Source organism: Electrona antarctica (genome assembly GCF_951216825.1).
Source record: "Electrona antarctica genome assembly, chromosome: 18".
In the NCBI taxonomy this organism is placed as follows: domain Eukaryota; kingdom Metazoa; phylum Chordata; class Actinopteri; order Myctophiformes; family Myctophidae; genus Electrona; species Electrona antarctica.
Window position 1 is genome coordinate 36,919,217 of NC_136799.1, and position 19,073 is coordinate 36,938,289.

A 19,073-nucleotide genomic window follows, 5' to 3' on the forward strand; every position below is an offset into this window, starting at 1 on the left:
CCCTTGGAAATCCAAATAAAACAAAATGTTGAGAATCACTGATACACAGCATTAACGTTCACAGGCAATCTTATTTTGGAACTAACAAGGGCACAGGGATGTGTGGGTCTAAATACAGGGTTGCTACTGGTTGCGGTGATAAGAGACTCTAGTGGATATATGTCATGGAGACAGAGGAGAAAAAACCAGGGAGCATGTTTTCTTGGGGGAAACGGAGCGCTGTGCTTCTGGAATATCAAGTGAGAGAGACGTAATTCCCCTCTCGACTGCCGAGCCTCACGCCAAATAATCCCTTTGGCCTAGCTCCTCCTCGGGGGAGGGTTGGCAGATGGCAGGTGTATATACGTTTTTTTTCTTTCCAAGAAAACATGCAGGGCTGTGTACAGATAATGCAGCTGTTCGTGAGTCCAGCGAACAGCAGACAGCTCTTTTGTGAATAGTACAAGAACGCTGCGGTGAACTGCGTGCGCTGTCTGCCAAATCCCTCTAGTGCTAGCTTACCTTTTAAAGATCTAAATAATAGCATCAGCGGGTTACGACACATCTCATATACGCCCGAAGCCCGAATGCTACGTAAATATTTCCCCCCTCAGCGCCGCGTTGCCACTCCTCTATGTTGCCGCTACGGCAAGCGCCACGGTAACTGAAACAACAGGCAAACACTGGTGCTTGTTTTATGTTTAGTGGTGCACCGATATCGTGTGCCTGAAATAGCAGATCTACAGCTACTGTACTTGCCCCCAACACGTCTCAGCACGGCACGTTGTGAGCTTGCAGATCTCCTATTTTTCGGCACATGACACGACACCTAAGTCAGTTGTTCCCAAAGTGTGGTCCGGGGACCCCTAGGGGTCCTTGAGAGAGTGCCAGGCGGTCCCCAGCTAAATGATAGTTTGGAACCAAATGGACTCTTATGGGTCTGTAACTCCATTTGTACACTCTCAGAGTTAAATTAACATTGATTTTACAATATAAATTGGGGGTCCCACAGATAGAAATGCCATTAAATGGAGGCCCGTAGACTAATGCATGTCAAACTGCGGGTCCTTGAAATTAAACAGGTTGAGAATCACTGCTAGAGCCATAAAATTATTCTCTTACGGGGGTCCCTGGCATATTCAAATCCGCAAGCTAATTGGTGTCAATTTGGGGGTCCTTGACTTGAAAAAGTTTGGGAAACACTGACCTAAGTAAGTAAAAATCAGGCTATGATGCCTGAACCACGAAAGACATGAGCAGACTGCAAAAAATAAATAAATAACTGCAGTACTGTAATATGTAACAACCACGACCACTATGACGTTACACACCTGGGCTCCCTGCATGTGTGACGGTGTGTTAGTGCAGTTCCAGCCAGCCAGAATCCCTCCTCCCCCCTCCCCCCCTTAGCTAACAAGACCTCATTAAAGTGGGATGTTAAAGCCAAAATGTGAGTGCTAAGGGGAGCGCAATGATGCTCTAATGAACGACTGAGTCAGACCATCCTCGCCCCCAGATCAATGACTCCATTACAGAGCTTGGAAACGACACAGGTGCTGTGTATACAATCTAGAGGGGGCGGTCCGAGCACGTCAGACAGTGGTGGAAATTAACTGGCTATTTACATTACATTTACTTGAGTATACCGGACTTTGGGAGCGTTGTTGTGACCTTTGCTCCACTACATTTCAAATTCTTTTCACTCTTTTGAATACTTGAATATGTATTGTGTCCACCACCACCCAACGTGAGACCGTATAGGAGTCCGTTCTTACTCAGATTTGTATTATAGACATAAGAGCTGCGTTGCATATTGTTACACCGTATTTATCATCCGCACCATTTATAGGCAGTCGGGCAAAACGGATCGCTTTGGCATTATGGGCTAACATCTCGCAAGCCGAGAAGGTCATTTGGCAGTCAATTGAAGGGAAATAACACTAAAATGCTGTTCCTAGCAAAGGGTGGAAATATATACATAATTTCCCTTTCAAATTCCCCCTTCAGGATAGAGAGGAAAAAATGTAAAGTGACATTCTGGAATTGCCAAAACTCCTCGTTCTGCCCTTGTTTGGAACAATTGTTGTACTTCATGGTTGATAAACACATAAAACACGCTGCCTAAAGCTTAATTAATTCTCCATAGCACCACAGAGTTGCTTGTCGAAAAGAACTGCTCTACGAGCCTAGGTCAGTTGTATTCGACAAGCAACGCCGTCGTTCCACAGAGTATAAATTAGGCGTACAACTAACTAGCTAGGATGGAACATCTGGAATGAACAGAATGAAAAGCAGAGGACATGGAATAAAATGAGAGGATTTGTTTTGTTCACTTACCCTCTTTTTGGGTTGAACCGCAAATTATGAAAGAGAAAGCAAGATGATGTACAGGCTTTTTTTTATGGTCACAAACATTCAATCACTAATGCACTTTAAGCTGCTCAGTTTTCTAACTGGCAGGGCCGGATCTACCATATGGGCACTTTGGGCACGTGCCCAGGGGCCCTTGGGCACCAGGGGCCCCTAAAAAAAAGAAAAGTTGTTTTTTTTAGCTCCACGGAAAATGTCCCTGCTAATCCGAATTAAATAAATGGTGTCTAAAAAGATTAGTGTTTTATTGTTGGTGAGAAGGGCAGCTGAAAAGTGCAATTGTGTGTAAAGCAGCAACAATGCACTAGATTGGCTGTCACTCTGGGGGGGAGGGGGAGGCGACCGGAAATAGGCCAATATAACGGCATAAAACTGCCCCAAAACGTCTCCAAAACAGCAAAAATGTTGCGCGCGCGTGAAGGGGGGCCCTTAAAGCTTCAGTGCCCAGGGGCCCTCAGAGGTGTTAATCCGGCCCTGGTCACTGGGGGTGTATTTCCTCAAAGACGTGTAAGATCATGCGTGTCCTTTTATACTTGCATCCAGTGTGATATTGTGAATAATATGCAGAGCTGCAGATGCTGCTGAGATGTTTCTCACCTTGCCGTAGGACCAGCCCAGTTCGATCTTGTTCATGCCCCACAACTCATGGATGTTCTCCGCCAACTTGTCCCGCACCTTCTCCAGGTGTGGCGGCATGACAACCTAAGGAATAATAATAATAATAATAATAATAATAATAATAATAATAATAATAATAATAATAATAATAATAATAATAATAATACATCTTTTAGTGAATAGTTGAATATCCTACGACAGCGGTGCCCAAAAGGTAGATCACAAAGGCTGTGCAGGTAGACCACATGACATGCCCCTAAAAATATATATCATTAAAATGTAACAAAAAAAAAAAACTATTTTTGGCATCTGCAACTTGAATTAAGGTGACTTGATTGACATCCAAACGGCCTGTCAGTGTCAGCTCAAACCCACAATGCAATACTTTGTTTTGAGGGTTGCGCAGACGCCAGTAGCATTATAAAGTCATATAAAACCGACCTATAGCAATTCCATTTCCTTCCCTCTATTTCCCATTCCAAGTGTGCCGCTAGGTACATTTAAAAAAGAAAATCGACAATGGGATAATATATAATATTTGATAGGTAGTTCTTGTTGAGCTGGTCATTTTTAAAGTAGCTTACAAGTCAAAAAAAAGTGTGGGCACACTACGATGTATCATTCGAGGTGAAGAACAGATCATTCTCATTCTTTTTTTGGAGAGAGCAGCAATAACAGGCTGACCTGTAACAGCCCATCTTTATCTCCCCTCTATTACCTGGCTGGTTTCCACAGGCGTGGGGATGAAGGAGGCCTGGGACATGAAGTGGGTGGTGCCCAGCAGGTCTCGGACCCCCTCCACATCTCTCTTGTACTCCTTCACCGGCTCCACCTTCATCTTCTCCTTGGGCAGCAGAGCCTCGTAACACGGGGCGTAGCTCAGCGGCGGCAGGAACTTGAAGTCGCCGTGGCGACCGCCCAACAGGAAGCGCACCCTAAAAAAGTATGGATTTGTCACCGTGTGTGGGTAATGTAATGACCGGACCGGGGAAAAAAAAGTGCCAAAACTTAAAGGAATGCGTCACCCTCAAAACAAATCTAAATAATCGAAATAATTCACCATGAAGGAACGCGACAAATAAACAAAATTCTCCATGAATTTGAGACTTCACCGGAAGATCATTTTGGGGATGAAGTATTCACATAATTGGACCATACAAAGTATGCATTTATAGACCATAATTTAAAGCAGGGGTCCTTGGGGGGGTTCCAGGGGGTCAACAGCAAAATGTGTTAATACAGCATCACAATCATTTTAAACACTTTGTCCAATTATACGTTGGCTATTCAATAATTCGTACCACGCCGCAAGCTTGTACATCTGCTATATATATATATATATATATATATATATATATATAATTTTTATATATATTTTTTTTTATATAATTTTTTTATATATATAATTTTAACACAAATCATCTATTCTGGGGGTCCCTGGCACAACATATTTCAGATGGGGGAGGGGGCAAAATACATGATCATTTTTTGGGGGCTGCTTGACGACGTGAAAAAAAACCCTGTAAACCTGTAAATGTCAGAGGTTTAGTGGCTGGGATAACGACAGTGGCTCTGACCCGGTGTGACACGCCAGGGCTCTGAAAAGCAACCATCTGAAACGTTCTGGACCACTGTGTTGACGTCAGCCCCCCGTAACCCCCCCGTCTCGAGGGCCAGACTGAAACGTTCTAATCTGGACCACTGTGTTGACGTCAGCCCCCCGTAACCCCCCCGTCTCGAGGGCCAGACTGAAACGTTCTAATCTGGACCACTGTGTTGACGTCAGCCCCCCGTAACCCCCCCGTCCCGAGGGCCAGACTGAAACGTTCTGGACCACTGTGTTGACGTCAGCCCCCCGTAACCCCCCCGTAACCCCCCCGTCTCGAGGGCCAGACTGAAACGTTCTGGACCACTGTGTTGACGTCAGCCCCCCGTAACCCCCCCGTCCCGAGGGCCAGACTGAAACGTTCTGGACCACTGTGTTGACGTCAGCCCCCCGTAACCCCCCCCGTCCCGAGGGCCAGACTGAAACGTTCTGGACCACTGTGTTGACGTCAGCCCCCCGTAACCCCCCCCCGTCCCGAGGGCCAGACTGAAATAGCCACTGACTGAAGTAGTATACCGTAGTGATGACGCAGATGCTGCTATGCCATTCTGGGCAGCCCAGCCAGCCACCATCAATTATTGAGCACTGAGGCGGACTGTGTTATCTATAATGTACAGTGGTGGAAAGAGTACTCACAATGTTTTACTGCAGTAAAAGTATCAATACCGTACAGTATAATATGTAGAACTACTCCGTTGCAAGTAAAAGTCAGGAATTCTAATTTTACTTGTTTTACTTACTCATCATCATCTATGCAGAATGTCCCATTTCAAGTTTTCAAATGTATAAAATAATTTTGAAAATAGCAGATCTACAAGCTCACAATGCGTCGCATCGCGACGCATTGTGAGCTTGTAGATCGGCTATTTTCAAATGGCCATAGGGCTGAAGTGTTTAATGTATGGTTTGTAATAATAATCCAAATCTAAAAAGAAACTACTAGTAACTAAAGATTTCAGATAAATGTAGTGGAGTAGAACCATATTTGCCTCTGAAATGTAGTGGAGCAGAAGCAAAAGTAAAGTAAATGGAAATCTGAAAGACTCAAGTGAAGTTCAAATACCTCAACATTCTAAGTGTACTTATTTACTCTCCACCACTGGTTATCTGTGTGTGCCGTGGCCTGGGGGGGGGGGGGGGGGGGGGGGGGGGAAGAGTTCACTACTGCCCACTGGGTCATATCTATTTACAGTACCCAGCTTCCATGCATGTGCACTCTGACATAACAGATCAAAACGCTGCATGGCCAGCATTCGGTGCTCTGCTCCGTGTGAAATATATACAGTCGCTTGGCAGACGATGATGCTCAGACCCCCCCCCCCCGAATGTCACGTCTCACGCATGATGAGAAGCAAATCACTCTGCTGCTACAGTACAGCCGTCGTGCCAAGTCTGAGAGATATACCAACAAACAGGCTCAGTTAAACCCATTACAGCCGGGAAAAGCATCCGTGTCATTTTAGATTTGAACCATTAACCACTTTAAGCATTATGTTATACTTTGGCTATTCAAAAAACAGCAGATAATACAAGCTCATTATACATTTTATACATTTGAAGTCTTTGCTTCTGGGGGGGTCCTTGGAACAAAATATTTTTTTAATTTTAATTTTGGGTGTCCTTACAGTTGGAGGCCATCGATATTGTCCCTTTCTTTTTGCTGAGGTTTGCGTGATCTGCGCAAAAGGACAGTTAACCCATTTTGGGCGGGAACCCCTTTTGGTGTTTTAAACTATGTTATAATTTAGCTATTGAAAAATAGCAGATCTACAAGCTCATAGCGCGCCACCGAGTGGCGCGCTATGAGCTTGTAGATCTGCTATTTTTGAAAAATCGTGAAAATATTTATTTTTAGAAAACTGGAGGATTTAGAAGGATTTTTTAAAATGTTGAGGTCAGGCCTAAATGGGTCAAATGATAAGGGACAATATCGGTGGCACCCAACTGTAGCTTGAAAAAGATTGAGGACCACTGATATAGAGTGTCACAGTCCCGCCCCCTTTAATGGCCCGGAAGAGAATTCCCTATACATTTTTCCCATATACGTTTCAGAAAGTATTTATTTAAAGACCTTTAAGCCTCCTTACAAATCGTGGCAATAAACACATGTTTTGGGGCCGAACAAATAATTAGAAAGAAGAGAAAAAGGACAGGGTACAACACCTTTTTTTTATAGCTTTTCTTCTTTCTAATTACCGGTATTTGCAAATTCCGTTTGATAGAAGAAGGCGCTCCTGAGATGGAGCTGCCTCGATGCACAGTGTTGCAGAACATTCACAGCTCAGAGGTCTCCTTCTGTCTTAATTCTCCATAAATCTCTGTCATTGTAATTTTCCTAGAATCAGTGTATAATACACTGACACCACGCTAGACAGGAACGCCCAAAAACGTCACATCCGGTTTTAGCCTGGGGTAAGAATTTTCTATGGCTGCAAATGCAACTTGGTCCAATCCTTAATCACATACGGACAAACATCTATGCCGATGCTATCTAACTTGCGGAGGTAGCGTGCCTTGTCCACGGGCAACCGATCTTTCAACGTATGGCATTGCAAATACGTTTGATAATCGCTACTCTGCTCAATATTGTTTTGAAAATGCCGCAAATTGCATTGCAGTGAACGAGCGCAAATCACAACTTCCCCCGGTGGTGGGCGGAGTCACAGTTTGAGGCGCTGTTTACGCGCCGTGGTGTCAGTGTATGAGTGTTAATTCCTTGTGTCCATCGTGTTTATATAATTGTCTAGTCAAAGAAGTTATTTGATTTGTGCCATGCATTGTGAACGATTCCATTCGCTTGTTCAGTTTCATCAATCCATTGTGCAGCAAATATTTAATTACAATAATATAATATTCCCCATAATCTTAAAGTACTTGTGTCAACCAAATGTGGCAATTAAAGGCTAGAAATTGCTAGATTGTAAGGAAGCAATGGTTGTCATTTCCAATATTCCAATTCCAGTAATTTTGCCTGTTTAATTAATCCGAACTTTGCTTTTCATGGATACCGACAATACAATCACGATCTATATACCAAATGAAAGCTGGAACTTCATAGATTACACAATACACAATACACAAAGTCACTGCTTTATTGCGAGTATGACTGTGTTTGTTGCAGAGCGGATGATAGATAGAGGAGCTACTGGACACACAAAACAACCCTCTGTATCAAATATTAATCTATTCCAAGGCAGCAATTCCATGGGCCATATAGTGTAAGGCAAGATATCACTGGGCATAATGTGTAATGGATAATGGATTGCACAGTTCTTAAAGGCAATGGCATGCGGCGCGGTGATTGGTTACATTATTGTAACGCCCAAACCACACCTGTGCATAATGTAACGGGTAGCGGAGGTGTTTTAAGGATTTAGGCTGTGGCACAAGATAGCATATTTTATTTTACACAATGCAAAATCCCCAAATTACGGATTTAGTGCATCTGACTGAAGATAGGGCCCTACTACACTAAAACTAAAACATTTCAGAGGACTAAAATAATTATGAAATGTGCTGTCTAAATCAACGCTAGTTTCCACCCAACATTTGACGTAGTATGGGCAGCTCCACCAGTGTAAAAGCTGAGCTTGTAGATGCACATGTTACGCCGGCACGTAACGAGGCATAAATGAGGCTTAGCCCATTTTGGGCGGGAACCCCTTTTGGTGTTAGCATTATTTTATGCTTTAGCTATTGAAAAATAGCAGATCTACAAGCTCATAGCGCGCCACCGAGTGGCGCGCTACGAGCTTGTAGGTCTGCTATTTTTTTTTTTTTTTTTAAACTCTTTATTTTTGAATTTTTGAATATGCAAGAGACACAAAAGACAAACAAGGCATACATTAAAACAAAAACATCAACAGAAGAAACAGAATAATAATAAAAAACAAAACAAACAAACAAACAAACAAACAAACAAATGAGGTCACGGGATGTACAGCAACAAGCAACAACAATACATGAAAGCTGGAACTTCATAGATTACACAATACACAATACACAAAGTCACTGCTTTATTGCGAGTATGACTGTGTTTGTTGCAGAGCGGATGATAGATAGAGGAGCTACTGGACACACAAAACAACCCTCTGTATCAAATATTAATCTATTCCAAGGCAGCAATTCCATGGGCCATATAGTGTAAGGCAAGATATCACTGGGCATAATGTGTAATGGATAATGGATTGCACAGTTCTTAAAGGCAATGGCATGCGGCGCGGTGATTGGTTACATTATTGTAACGCCCAAACCACACCTGTGCATAATGTAACGGGTAGCGGAGGTGTTTTAAGGATTTAGGCTGTGGCACAAGATAGCATATTTTATTTTACACAATGCAAAATCCCCAAATTACGGATTTAGTGCATCTGACTGAAGATAGGGCCCTACTACACTAAAACTAAAACATTTCAGAGGACTAAAATAATTATGAAATGTGCTGTCTAAATCAACGCTAGTTTCCACCCAACATTTGACGTAGTATGGGCAGCTCCACCAGTGTAAAAGCTGAGCTTGTAGATGCACATGTTACGCCGGCACGTAACGAGGCATAAATGAGGCTTAGCCCATTTTGGGCGGGAACCCCTTTTGGTGTTAGCATTATTTTATGCTTTAGCTATTGAAAAATAGCAGATCTACAAGCTCATAGCGCGCCACCGAGTGGCGCGCTACGAGCTTGTAGGTCTGCTATTTTTTTTTTTTTTTTTAAACTCTTTATTTTTGAATTTTTGAATATGCAAGAGACACAAAAGACAAACAAGGCATACATTAAAACAAAAACATCAACAGAAGAAACAGAATAATAATAAAAAACAAAACAAACAAACAAACAAACAAACAAACAAATGAGGTCACGGGATGTACAGCAACAAGCAACAACAATACATATTACAGACTTGGATTCATTGACAACCGAAAAGACACAGCCCATATTCACTCCATATCCGCCCCCCCAGCTAAATACTCTATCCATTTCTCCCATCTTCTTTCACCCAGCTCTTTTTGCAGTCTCAGAGAATAGGTCATCTGTTCTAGGAGATGTAGTTGTTTCACAATGTTGATAAATAGGTCAGCAGTAGGACAATTCTTTTGTAACCAATTTCTTGTAATAGCTTTTTTGCTTGCTACAAGTAAAATCTTAAGTAAGTAGGAGTCATCCTGATTTAGCCCATCTGGGAGTTGTCCTAGGTACAAAGATGTGAATGTATCATCTATTCCAAAACCCATAATGTTTGAGATAAGTGTTGTCACTTCCTTCCAAAATGGTTGAATTACAGGACAAGACCAAAAGACATGTGCATGATCAACCACTGTATCTCCACATTCTCTCCAACAGTCCATATGGTTGCCAGTCTGTTTGGACTTCTGTTTTGGAGTAATAAAGAAGCGAATCTGGTTTTTCCAACAAAAGTCTCTCCAAATCAAGGAATAAGTGGTCGTTGATTGCGTTTTCCATGTATTCATCCATACTTCATCACTTATATCAATGCCCATCTCTTTTTCCCATCTCTCTTTCACATACATTGTAGAATCCTTTTTCAACGACATAAGTCCATTATATAGTTTACTCACAAGACCCCTATTACTTCCTGAGCCATAAGCATTTGTAAATATAGTGATTAGACTTGTTGTAATACCTGGAGTAGACCCTTTTACCTTTTTACCAAAATAATCCCTTACCTGCAAGTATCTAAAAAAGTCCTGGTTAGCCAACCCATATTTCTGCTTTAAGTTTTCAAAACTATCAATATCTCCATTTCTTATCATAGTACATATAGAGGTGATGCCATTGTGGTGCCATTGTTTGTACCTATTGTCTAATACTGCTGGTATGAAGTCAGGGTCATATGCTGGCCATCTTAAAAGTTTTGCCTCCCTCTGAAGATGGAAGCGTTTAACAACTTCCAGCCATATTTTGAACGATAAATTTACCCACTGACTCCTCGTCTGAAACAGTCCTTTCTCTCTGTCAGTGCAACCCAATAGTGACTGTATTGGTATATCCATCAGGGATAACTCTATGCTTTTCCATTTTGCAATGTAGGGTCGGTTACACCAATATACCAAGGGTCTTAGCTGAGCTGCTAGATAATAGTCCCTTAAAGATGGGAGAGACATGCCTCCTCTCTCTCGGGGCAGTTGTAAGGTAGAAAATTTCACCCTTGGCCTTTTTTTATCCCAAATAAAACGTGAGATATGTTTATTCCATTCCCTGAATTGTTTTAAAGGTATTTCCACTGGCAGTGACAAAAAAAGGTATAGTAATCTGGGTAAAATTACCATTTTGACTGCTCTTATTCTGCCACCTAAATCGAGAGGAAGCACGCTCCACCTGCCAAGATCATCATACATTTTTTCCGTTGCACCTTTGTAATTTACGTCAAACAATTGCGACAGGTCCTTGGGCAAATTCACACCTAGATATTTAATATGAGATGAATACCAATTAAAATTGTATTTTGTTATGTTTTCTTGTGTAGGATTGTAATTGAATGTCAATACCTGGGTTTTATTTACATTAAGGGCATACCCTGAGTAAGAACCATATGTTTCCAATATTTCCATCAGTGTAGGTAGCCCCGAACCTGGGTCCATGATTGTGACAAGGACATCATCAGCATACAACCCGATTTTATATTCTTCTCCACCTATGGATATCCCCTTTAATCTTATTTCCTCTCTAATTGCTTGGGCCAGCGGCTCGATGAAAAGATTGAAGAGGCTCGGGCTGCTTGGGCAGCCCTGACGGCATCCACGTTCCAGGGCTATGGGATCGGAAAGACTACCATTTATTTTTATCCTTGCTGTAGGGGAAGAATAGAGTGCTTGAATGCGTTGTATAAAACCCTCACAAAAACCAAATCTGTGCATTACTAAGTAGAGGAAGCCCCAATCCACGCTGTCGAAGGCAGCCCTAGCATCCAGACTGATTACGATAGCGCTGGATTTTTCATTATTAATCTGCTCAATAACATGTAAAGCCCTCCTTATATTATCTTGGGTTTGCCTGGTTTTCAAAAAACCCGATTGGTCCTCATCGATGAGAAATGTCATTGCCTCCTCCATCCTCCTTGTTAAAATTGAGGTATATAGCTTATAATCTGTGTTTAACACACTTATGGGTCTATAATTCCCACATTCCGTTTTATCCTTTCCTTCCTTGGGGATAACAGATATAAAGGCCTCATTCCATGATGGTGGAAGATGACCTTCCTTTAACGTGAAATTAAAACACTTCTGCAGTAGGGGGAGTAAGTGTTCCCTCATAGCCTTATACCACTCAGGCGGAAATCCATCAGTGCCAGGGGATTTATTGGAGTTTAGGCTAGAAATGGCTTCATCTATTTCTTCTTGTGTTATTGGTGAAATTAGTTTTTTATTCATCATTGTGTCAATTGAGGGGAGGTCTAGTGATTCCAAAAAATCAACAATTGTTTGTTTATCTGCCCTGTCCGGTTGGGAGTATAGTGATTTAAAATGTGTTTCAAATGCATTCTGTATGCTATCCATATTACTGGTAATTTTATTTGTAACTGGGTCTCTAATTTTATATATGGTGTTTTCGGCCTGTTGTTTTTTAAGCCTCCAGGCTAAAAGCCTCGACGCCTTAGGGCCAGCCTCGTAATATCTTTGCTTCATAAATCTTAGATTTTTTTCCACTTCTTCACTCAGTACTTTGTCTATTTCTTGTTTAATATTTTTTATTTGGTTTTTTATTGTAGGTTCCTTGTTTGTAACATGCGCTTGTTCTAACTCCCTCAGTTGTTCTTGTAGTTTCGAAAAATGTTCAGCCTTTGCCTTTTTTATCCTAGCTGTTCGGGCTATAATTTTCCCTCTGAGAACCGCTTTAGCTGCATCCCACAATATACCTGGGTCCACGTCTCCCCTGTCATTATCCTGTAAATATTCAGTTAGGTCTGATTCCATTTCTTCTCTAAATACAGCATTATTTAAAAGGCTGGTATTCATTCTCCAAAGTGTTTTTCTCCTTCTACCATCTAAATGAAAAGTCAAGTATACCCCTGAGTGATCAGAAAGGTCTCTCTGGCCCACTCTGCACTCCTTCAACCTGTGCAAGTCTGCATTGAACACAAATATATAATCTAGTCTTGTATGAACAGAATGTCTTGCACTAAAGAAAGTGTACCCTGGGGCTGATCCATGCATGGCACGCCACACATCAATTAAACCCAAGTCTGCTAATACCTTTTTAATGCGTTTTTCTGTAGGGGTTCTCTTTCTCTTTTTGTTTGTTGAGTCCGAGTCATGGAGCGTAGCATTTAAGTCACCACCAAAAAACAAAGTACCATATGATTCAGCTGCGATCAAATCAAATATTTTTTTGTAGAAAGACATAGTACTGCCCGGGGGAGCATAGACATTAAATAATGTAACTTCTTTTTGGTCCAACTTTCCCTTCAATAGAACATATCTGCCCTCTTTATCAATTATTTTGGATATGAGTTCAAACTGAATCGAGTTAGAAATCAGGATAGCAACCCCTCTTTTTTTACCGTTTTTATATGAGGAGAAATAAGTGTTCCTAAACCCCATTTTCTTTAATTTTTCGTGTTCTGCATCAGACAGGTGTGTTTCCTGCCAGAAAGCAATATTTATCTTCTCCTTCTTCATTTTTGATATCATTTTGCTCCTCTTAATGGGGCTATTTAACCCATTTACATTTAGGGATAATAAGTTATAATGTTGAAGATTCATATTTTTTTTTGCATTGAACCCTGTGTGAGTAATACTACAGCCCCAACAAGCGAGCCCTGTAATCTAGATTTTGAACAAATAGGTAACCTAGACCTCAAGCCTGTGGTTCCAACAAAAACCTGCATTTCAAAGAACATACATTGTACCTGTAACAACAACAGCCCGGACCTCAGCAGAAAACAAAAACAAAAAGACAATAAAACAGAACAAAAAAAACACAGAGAATTTCCTAGGGAAATAAAAGACATCTGTATGTCTTTAAAGTAATGAGGGGATCTGGCCACTAGGTGGGGCCCCTCTCTAGCTAATAGAACAAGCAAAAAAAAGAAGTGGCGTCAGTTCACAGTACAAGTATCAGCCCGTAATCATTACTTTTTTAAACGTATTCAAAGGATATTTATCATTTGTATGATTAACTGTATCACACACCGTGCTCCAAGAGGTCGGAGATAGGTCGTTCACCTCTTATCAGGACGTTTCTCCAAGACTCCAACTTCTCCTGTATCGTCAGAGTCTGTCCTGCGGTATTCACTCAGCCTCTCTCGAACCTGTTGTTGAAAGCGCTGTTTAGCTCCTTGCGACGCACGTCTGGGTCCCACTATCTCCCAAGGCAGAAGTTGGGTCAGCGCCTCCGCAGTCATGCCCTTCTTCTTCTTGGTGGTGGCCGGGACGATATCACCGATGTCGATTCCTCTCTTCCGCAAGTCCTCCGCTGCTTGTAGTGCGCTGTCGTAAACAACGGCACCAGTGTCCAATTCAACTCTCATTCTGGTCATCGGGGTTTGAAATCGTATCTTCTTCTGTAGTAGGGCTTTTTTAACAGGAACATATTCTTTTCTCTTTTTTTGCACTTCGTCTGCGTAATCATGATCGAAATACACCCGTTTTCCATTAATGCACGGCCCAGGCTTTTTCTTCCAAGCGGTGTGGATGACTCTCTCCTTCACTGTGAATTGAAGAAATCGAATCACCATAGAGCGTGGCGGGGCGGTCGCGGGGGGCTTTGGTCCGACCCTGTGGGCTCGCATAATTCCTAAGCTCTGGTTTTGACCCAAATCCAAGTCCCCAAGTTCAGTCTTTATCAAATTTTCAACAAACTTGATTGTGGAGCCCCCCTCCTCCGCCAGTTCAGCCCCTTCAGGAATGGAGTATATTCTTATGTTTTCGCGTCTGGAGTACCCTTCCATAAAAGAAACTTTATCTTGTAGTACCTGTTGGTCGGATAGCAGTTGAAGAAGAGTGTCCTTGACACCAATGTCCCATCTTTCCATATTAGCAAGGCCTTCCTCCATTTCCCCGACACGTTTCACTGCTCCGTCCAGCCGGTCCGTCGAATCCTGTATTTTCTGGTTTATTTCAGTCTTAAACTCCTCCATTTGTTTTTTAATATCTTCTCGGAAGCCTATACGGAATTCAGCGAGATCTTTTTTCAGTTCGGCTTGCATTGTAGCCAAACCCGCGGTCATAACTTCACTCACAACTTTGCGAAGTGAATCCGCCATCTCCATGTCGGGACACCGGGCTATGCTGTTGCCGCCTCCTCCATCTTGTCCTGCTGTTGTTTTCCCAGCGTTCGCGTCCTCCTCGTTCCTCTGTTCAACAGCGGTGTTTCTTAACTCATATTTTCCTTTTTTACCCTGATTCTTTTCCCCATTCATTATTCACTCAGTTTGTATAAATCTGGATGTATAAAACTTACTAAATTAGGGGAATATATGGGCTGATACCCGGAGCTCTGTTACTAAGCTGCCATCTTGTGTAGCGTCACCGGAAACTCCAGGTCTGCTATTTTTGAAAAATCGAAGAACGACTGACATAGAAACATAGCTTTTTCAGAAAACTGTCAGGATGTAGAAGACATTTTTAGAATCTGATCTCAGGTCAGAATGGGTTAAAGCAAGGGGTTGCTAAGAAACATCAGAGCATATCAGAACCACAGGGGACCTCGCCATGGTTCCCTCCAACACTCTGCTTCATGTGAAAAGATAACCTTGCTAATGGGGAGAGCCACTGGGCTCAAGGTGAGTTTTAATATTCAGCCTAAAAAGAATATATGCATTAAATATGCATGAACGGAGAGCGCGGCGTCTAAAGAGACATTTCAGAATGAAGGGGAAAAAAGCCAAGCCAAGTGTTCTAGAACCCCCAAAAAAGAACCAAAATCGAGAAAAAGTTATTATTACTATCATCCTTTTTTAAATTATTATCATCATCTTTATCAAATAGAGAGACAGAACTATGGTTATACAAGCTAGGGAGAAAAGGTAGGACTATTTATTTCTCCATGTCTGGAGGGCAGTCACTTTATGAGAAAATATATGTGTGTGTGTGTGTGTGTGTGTGTGTGTGTGTGTGTGTGTGTGTGTGTGTGTGTGTGTGTGTGTGTGTGTGTGTGTGTGTGTGTGTGTGTGTGTGTGTGTGTGTGTGATTAAAGCTAGGTTTTCACACAGTGAGAGGCAAACAAACAAACACAGACATTATGCTGGGGAATACTATACTGTACTATACTGTACATGCACTCTGCTGGACGCACGTACTGTAGTCTGTAGGTGTACTTATTACTTCCTCATGTGCAATTATTTTCACTATGCAACATTCACCATACAGCAGTTCTGGAGTCAAATCCAATGTATACTCTGTAGCATGATGGTGTTGATTGCCGCCAAGAACCGATTTTCAATCGATTCCTTTTGGCAAGCAACACCATCGTGCGCTGTGTATAAATTAGGTTTGAGTCCACACATTTTGCATGATGAAAATAATAATTGTAAATTATTGCATGATGAGAAGCTGTTGGTAAATAGAAACTAGATCATATGATGCATGATTATGGGTTCCGTGACCAACATGACATATTATCAATGTGGGGGTCCTTCACGTGAAAACGTTTGAGAACCACTGGCTGACAGGTGAGAGCAGGCTGGTCTGACATGTCTGGAGAGAGCAGTAGAAACGGTAACAAGTTATATATATTTTGTTCCCATCTTGGATGATAGAATCATGGAAAGCTTGCTGGAGCCTGAAATCCCAATTTTGCAGACTGTCAATCATAGTATATCTGCCATCGTCATCGTAACAGCGGCCAGTGGTGGAGAAAATACTCAAATTTTTTACTTAAGTAAAAGTATCAATACTGCAATGTAGAACTACTCTGTTACAAGTAAAAATGCAGAATTCAAAAGTACTTAGTGTACTTAAAGTACCAACGATAAAAATACTCATTATGCAGAATGTCTCGTTTTGAGTTTATAAATGTATAAAAAATCTTTTGAAAATAGCAGATCTACAAACTCACAATGCATTGCATCGCGACACATTTTGAGTAAAGGAAAAGTAAATTACGTCAAAATTGTACTTAAAGGGCCACTTCACGCCTTTTGCAACCAGAGCAAATTTGAATGATGTTTAGGACACAAGAAACACCTTCCTGGGGTTTTTATAACGTGTAATATGTTTAGATACTGTATTTTAGTCATGAAGCCATGTTCATGACCAAAAACCTGTCATGAAAATGTGGTCTCACGTCCTTCCTGGACAACAAAGCCACACCTCCATGCAGGCTCCCCCTCTCCCCAAGGAGGGGAAGTGCACTAAAGCATTATGGGCATTGTAGGAATTCAGCAAACCAGTCAAACCCTAGTCAAACACACAGACTTCATTTTTGTGGCCATAGGGTGCGAATTAAAATTGTGCTACTGCAAATACTATTAACATTGAGTGACTGCAATTTCTTCCAGCGGTGAAATGTGCCTTTAAGTACAGTACTTAATTAAATCTACCTAATTAATTCCCACCGCTGTTGAGGAGTAATGCATGCAGTGCCGTCGCTACGTATATGCGCAATACGCACTGGGGCAACAAAATGACCATCATAATAACAATTTTCTCCGCATAATAAGGAGCAGCCATGTGTGCGTCCTGGCAAATGGCAAAAATAGCCGATCTGAATGAGGAAATGTAGCGCTCTCGTCGGGAGGGGGGAAGCACAAATAGGGGCAACCAAATGGTCAGCTATACGTCCTTGAATGCATGCACAGTCTGGAGGCCTTGAGGACGCCATGACACACCCTTGCATTTGGCTGAGCTTTTTATTGTTTCTGTTATTCTAGCTTTTCTGCCTTTTTTAATGTTTTTCTCTCATGCTTTTATTGACTTTGATCTGAGTTTGATGTTGTTTGATGTTTATAGCTTTTCTTATACTTTTGACTTTACCTGCAGCCACTGTTTACTAGTTTACACTGCCTGCTGTACCTGCAGCCACTGTTTACTAGTTTACACTGCCTGCTGTACCTGCAGCCACTGTTTACCATATCAATATATTATTCTTTTCATTTTCTACAAAATAAAATGATTTAAAAAATGGAAAAAAATAAACTATGATGTTGATGAATTGACCACCAAAAACTATGATGTTTGGATAAATTGAATACACTAGCCCTTACCCGTTGGGAGATATTGCATTTTTATTTCACTAATAAATTCATTATTAATCTATAATTTGTTAAATTGGAAAAAGGGCTTCGTTAAGACCTCCATAGTATTATGGTCAATGCCTGTGTGAAAAGTGGGAGCGATTGGTGCAGGCAGTGAGGAGCTACGGCAGTGTTTCTGACACACATTCATTCATTCATTCAGACAGACATTGGCTTAATTATAGTGATATAGTAGTAATTATGATGATATGATGCTGATGATGATAATGATGTCCGCAGGACTTCCCCCCCCGTGTCATCCTTTTAGCCTTAATGTCTTTACTGTACCACGTGCTGTTTACATCTCTGACTAATAATGTATTCAATAAAAAAAACACACACAATGAAAGGACAACAACGCTCACTTGACGCCGGCGGAGAAGCTGACGGTGGGGAAGAAGAGTCCGTCGGTGTTGAAGTTCTCGAACATGCCCTGGACGGGCTGGCCGTTGATCCTGAAGGAGATGCTGGGCGCGCCCAGGTCCAGGCAGCACGACACCACGTCCTCCGACGTCAGGATGTGCTGCTTCAAGGAGGCCACGGCACGCGGGATACGACCTGCCCACCCCGCCCGACGCACAGACACAGACACAGACACAGACACAGACACAGACAGACAGACAGACAGACACGCGCACGGTAGCACACAAAATATATAGGACCACGTTAGCAGATAAGATGCCGGGGCCTGTGGGAGATCGCGTACGCAACATTTATTTTGTTACCCGCACACATGCACGGCACGCACACAATAGTGGTGTAAATTGACTATAAACTATAGTATTTCGAATTTTCTGTACTTTTACTTGTACTTCCCTAAATGTCAGAGACAAGTACGCTTACTCTACTACTATTATTATTATTAAGTCAGTTGAAGGTCAGTTGAGCACGCACGCACACTGACCTGACCAGAGGTGAAGTCCGTCGAAGCCATACGAGTAGAGGTCGTCTCCGACCCCGTTGCCGCCCCAGCCCTCTCCTCCTCCCGGGTACGGGGCGTAGCCTTTGGTGTTGGCCCAGCCCACGCGCAGGTGCGACGGCTCACTCGTCAAAAAGTGGTCCACCTGGTCGATCACCAGCTCGTAGTACCACTTCTTGTACTGGGCCGATCCCTCCCTCACCCCCAGGAAGATGTTGGGTCGAATGCTGCATGCCAAACGAAAGATCACAACCGTGAGGATGTGGGCGTCACCTCGAAATGTTTCAACAACAATTCACCACAAATTGGCTCGTGGTAACAAATCAGTTCAGGAAACAAATATAACATCTAAAATAAGGATTCATCCATGCACAATCAGACAAAATGGAAT

The 19,073-nt window shown here is 42.2% G+C and overlaps 1 protein-coding gene across 1 annotated transcript in view; it reads right to left on the reverse strand.

The window, feature by feature from the left end:
• LOC306941876 (ryanodine receptor 3) overlaps window positions 1–19,073 on the reverse strand; it is a 302,817-nt gene that overhangs the window by 183,658 nt on the left and 100,086 nt on the right. The window contains exons 18-21 of the mRNA XM_079527516.1: window positions 18,668–18,909; window positions 18,129–18,321; window positions 3,686–3,902; window positions 2,947–3,051 (exon numbers count right to left, since the gene is read on the reverse strand). Of these exons, the coding sequence (XP_079383642.1) occupies window positions 2,947–3,051; window positions 3,686–3,902; window positions 18,129–18,321; window positions 18,668–18,909 (757 nt within the window). The remainder of the gene's footprint in view (window positions 1–2,946; window positions 3,052–3,685; window positions 3,903–18,128; window positions 18,322–18,667; window positions 18,910–19,073) is intronic.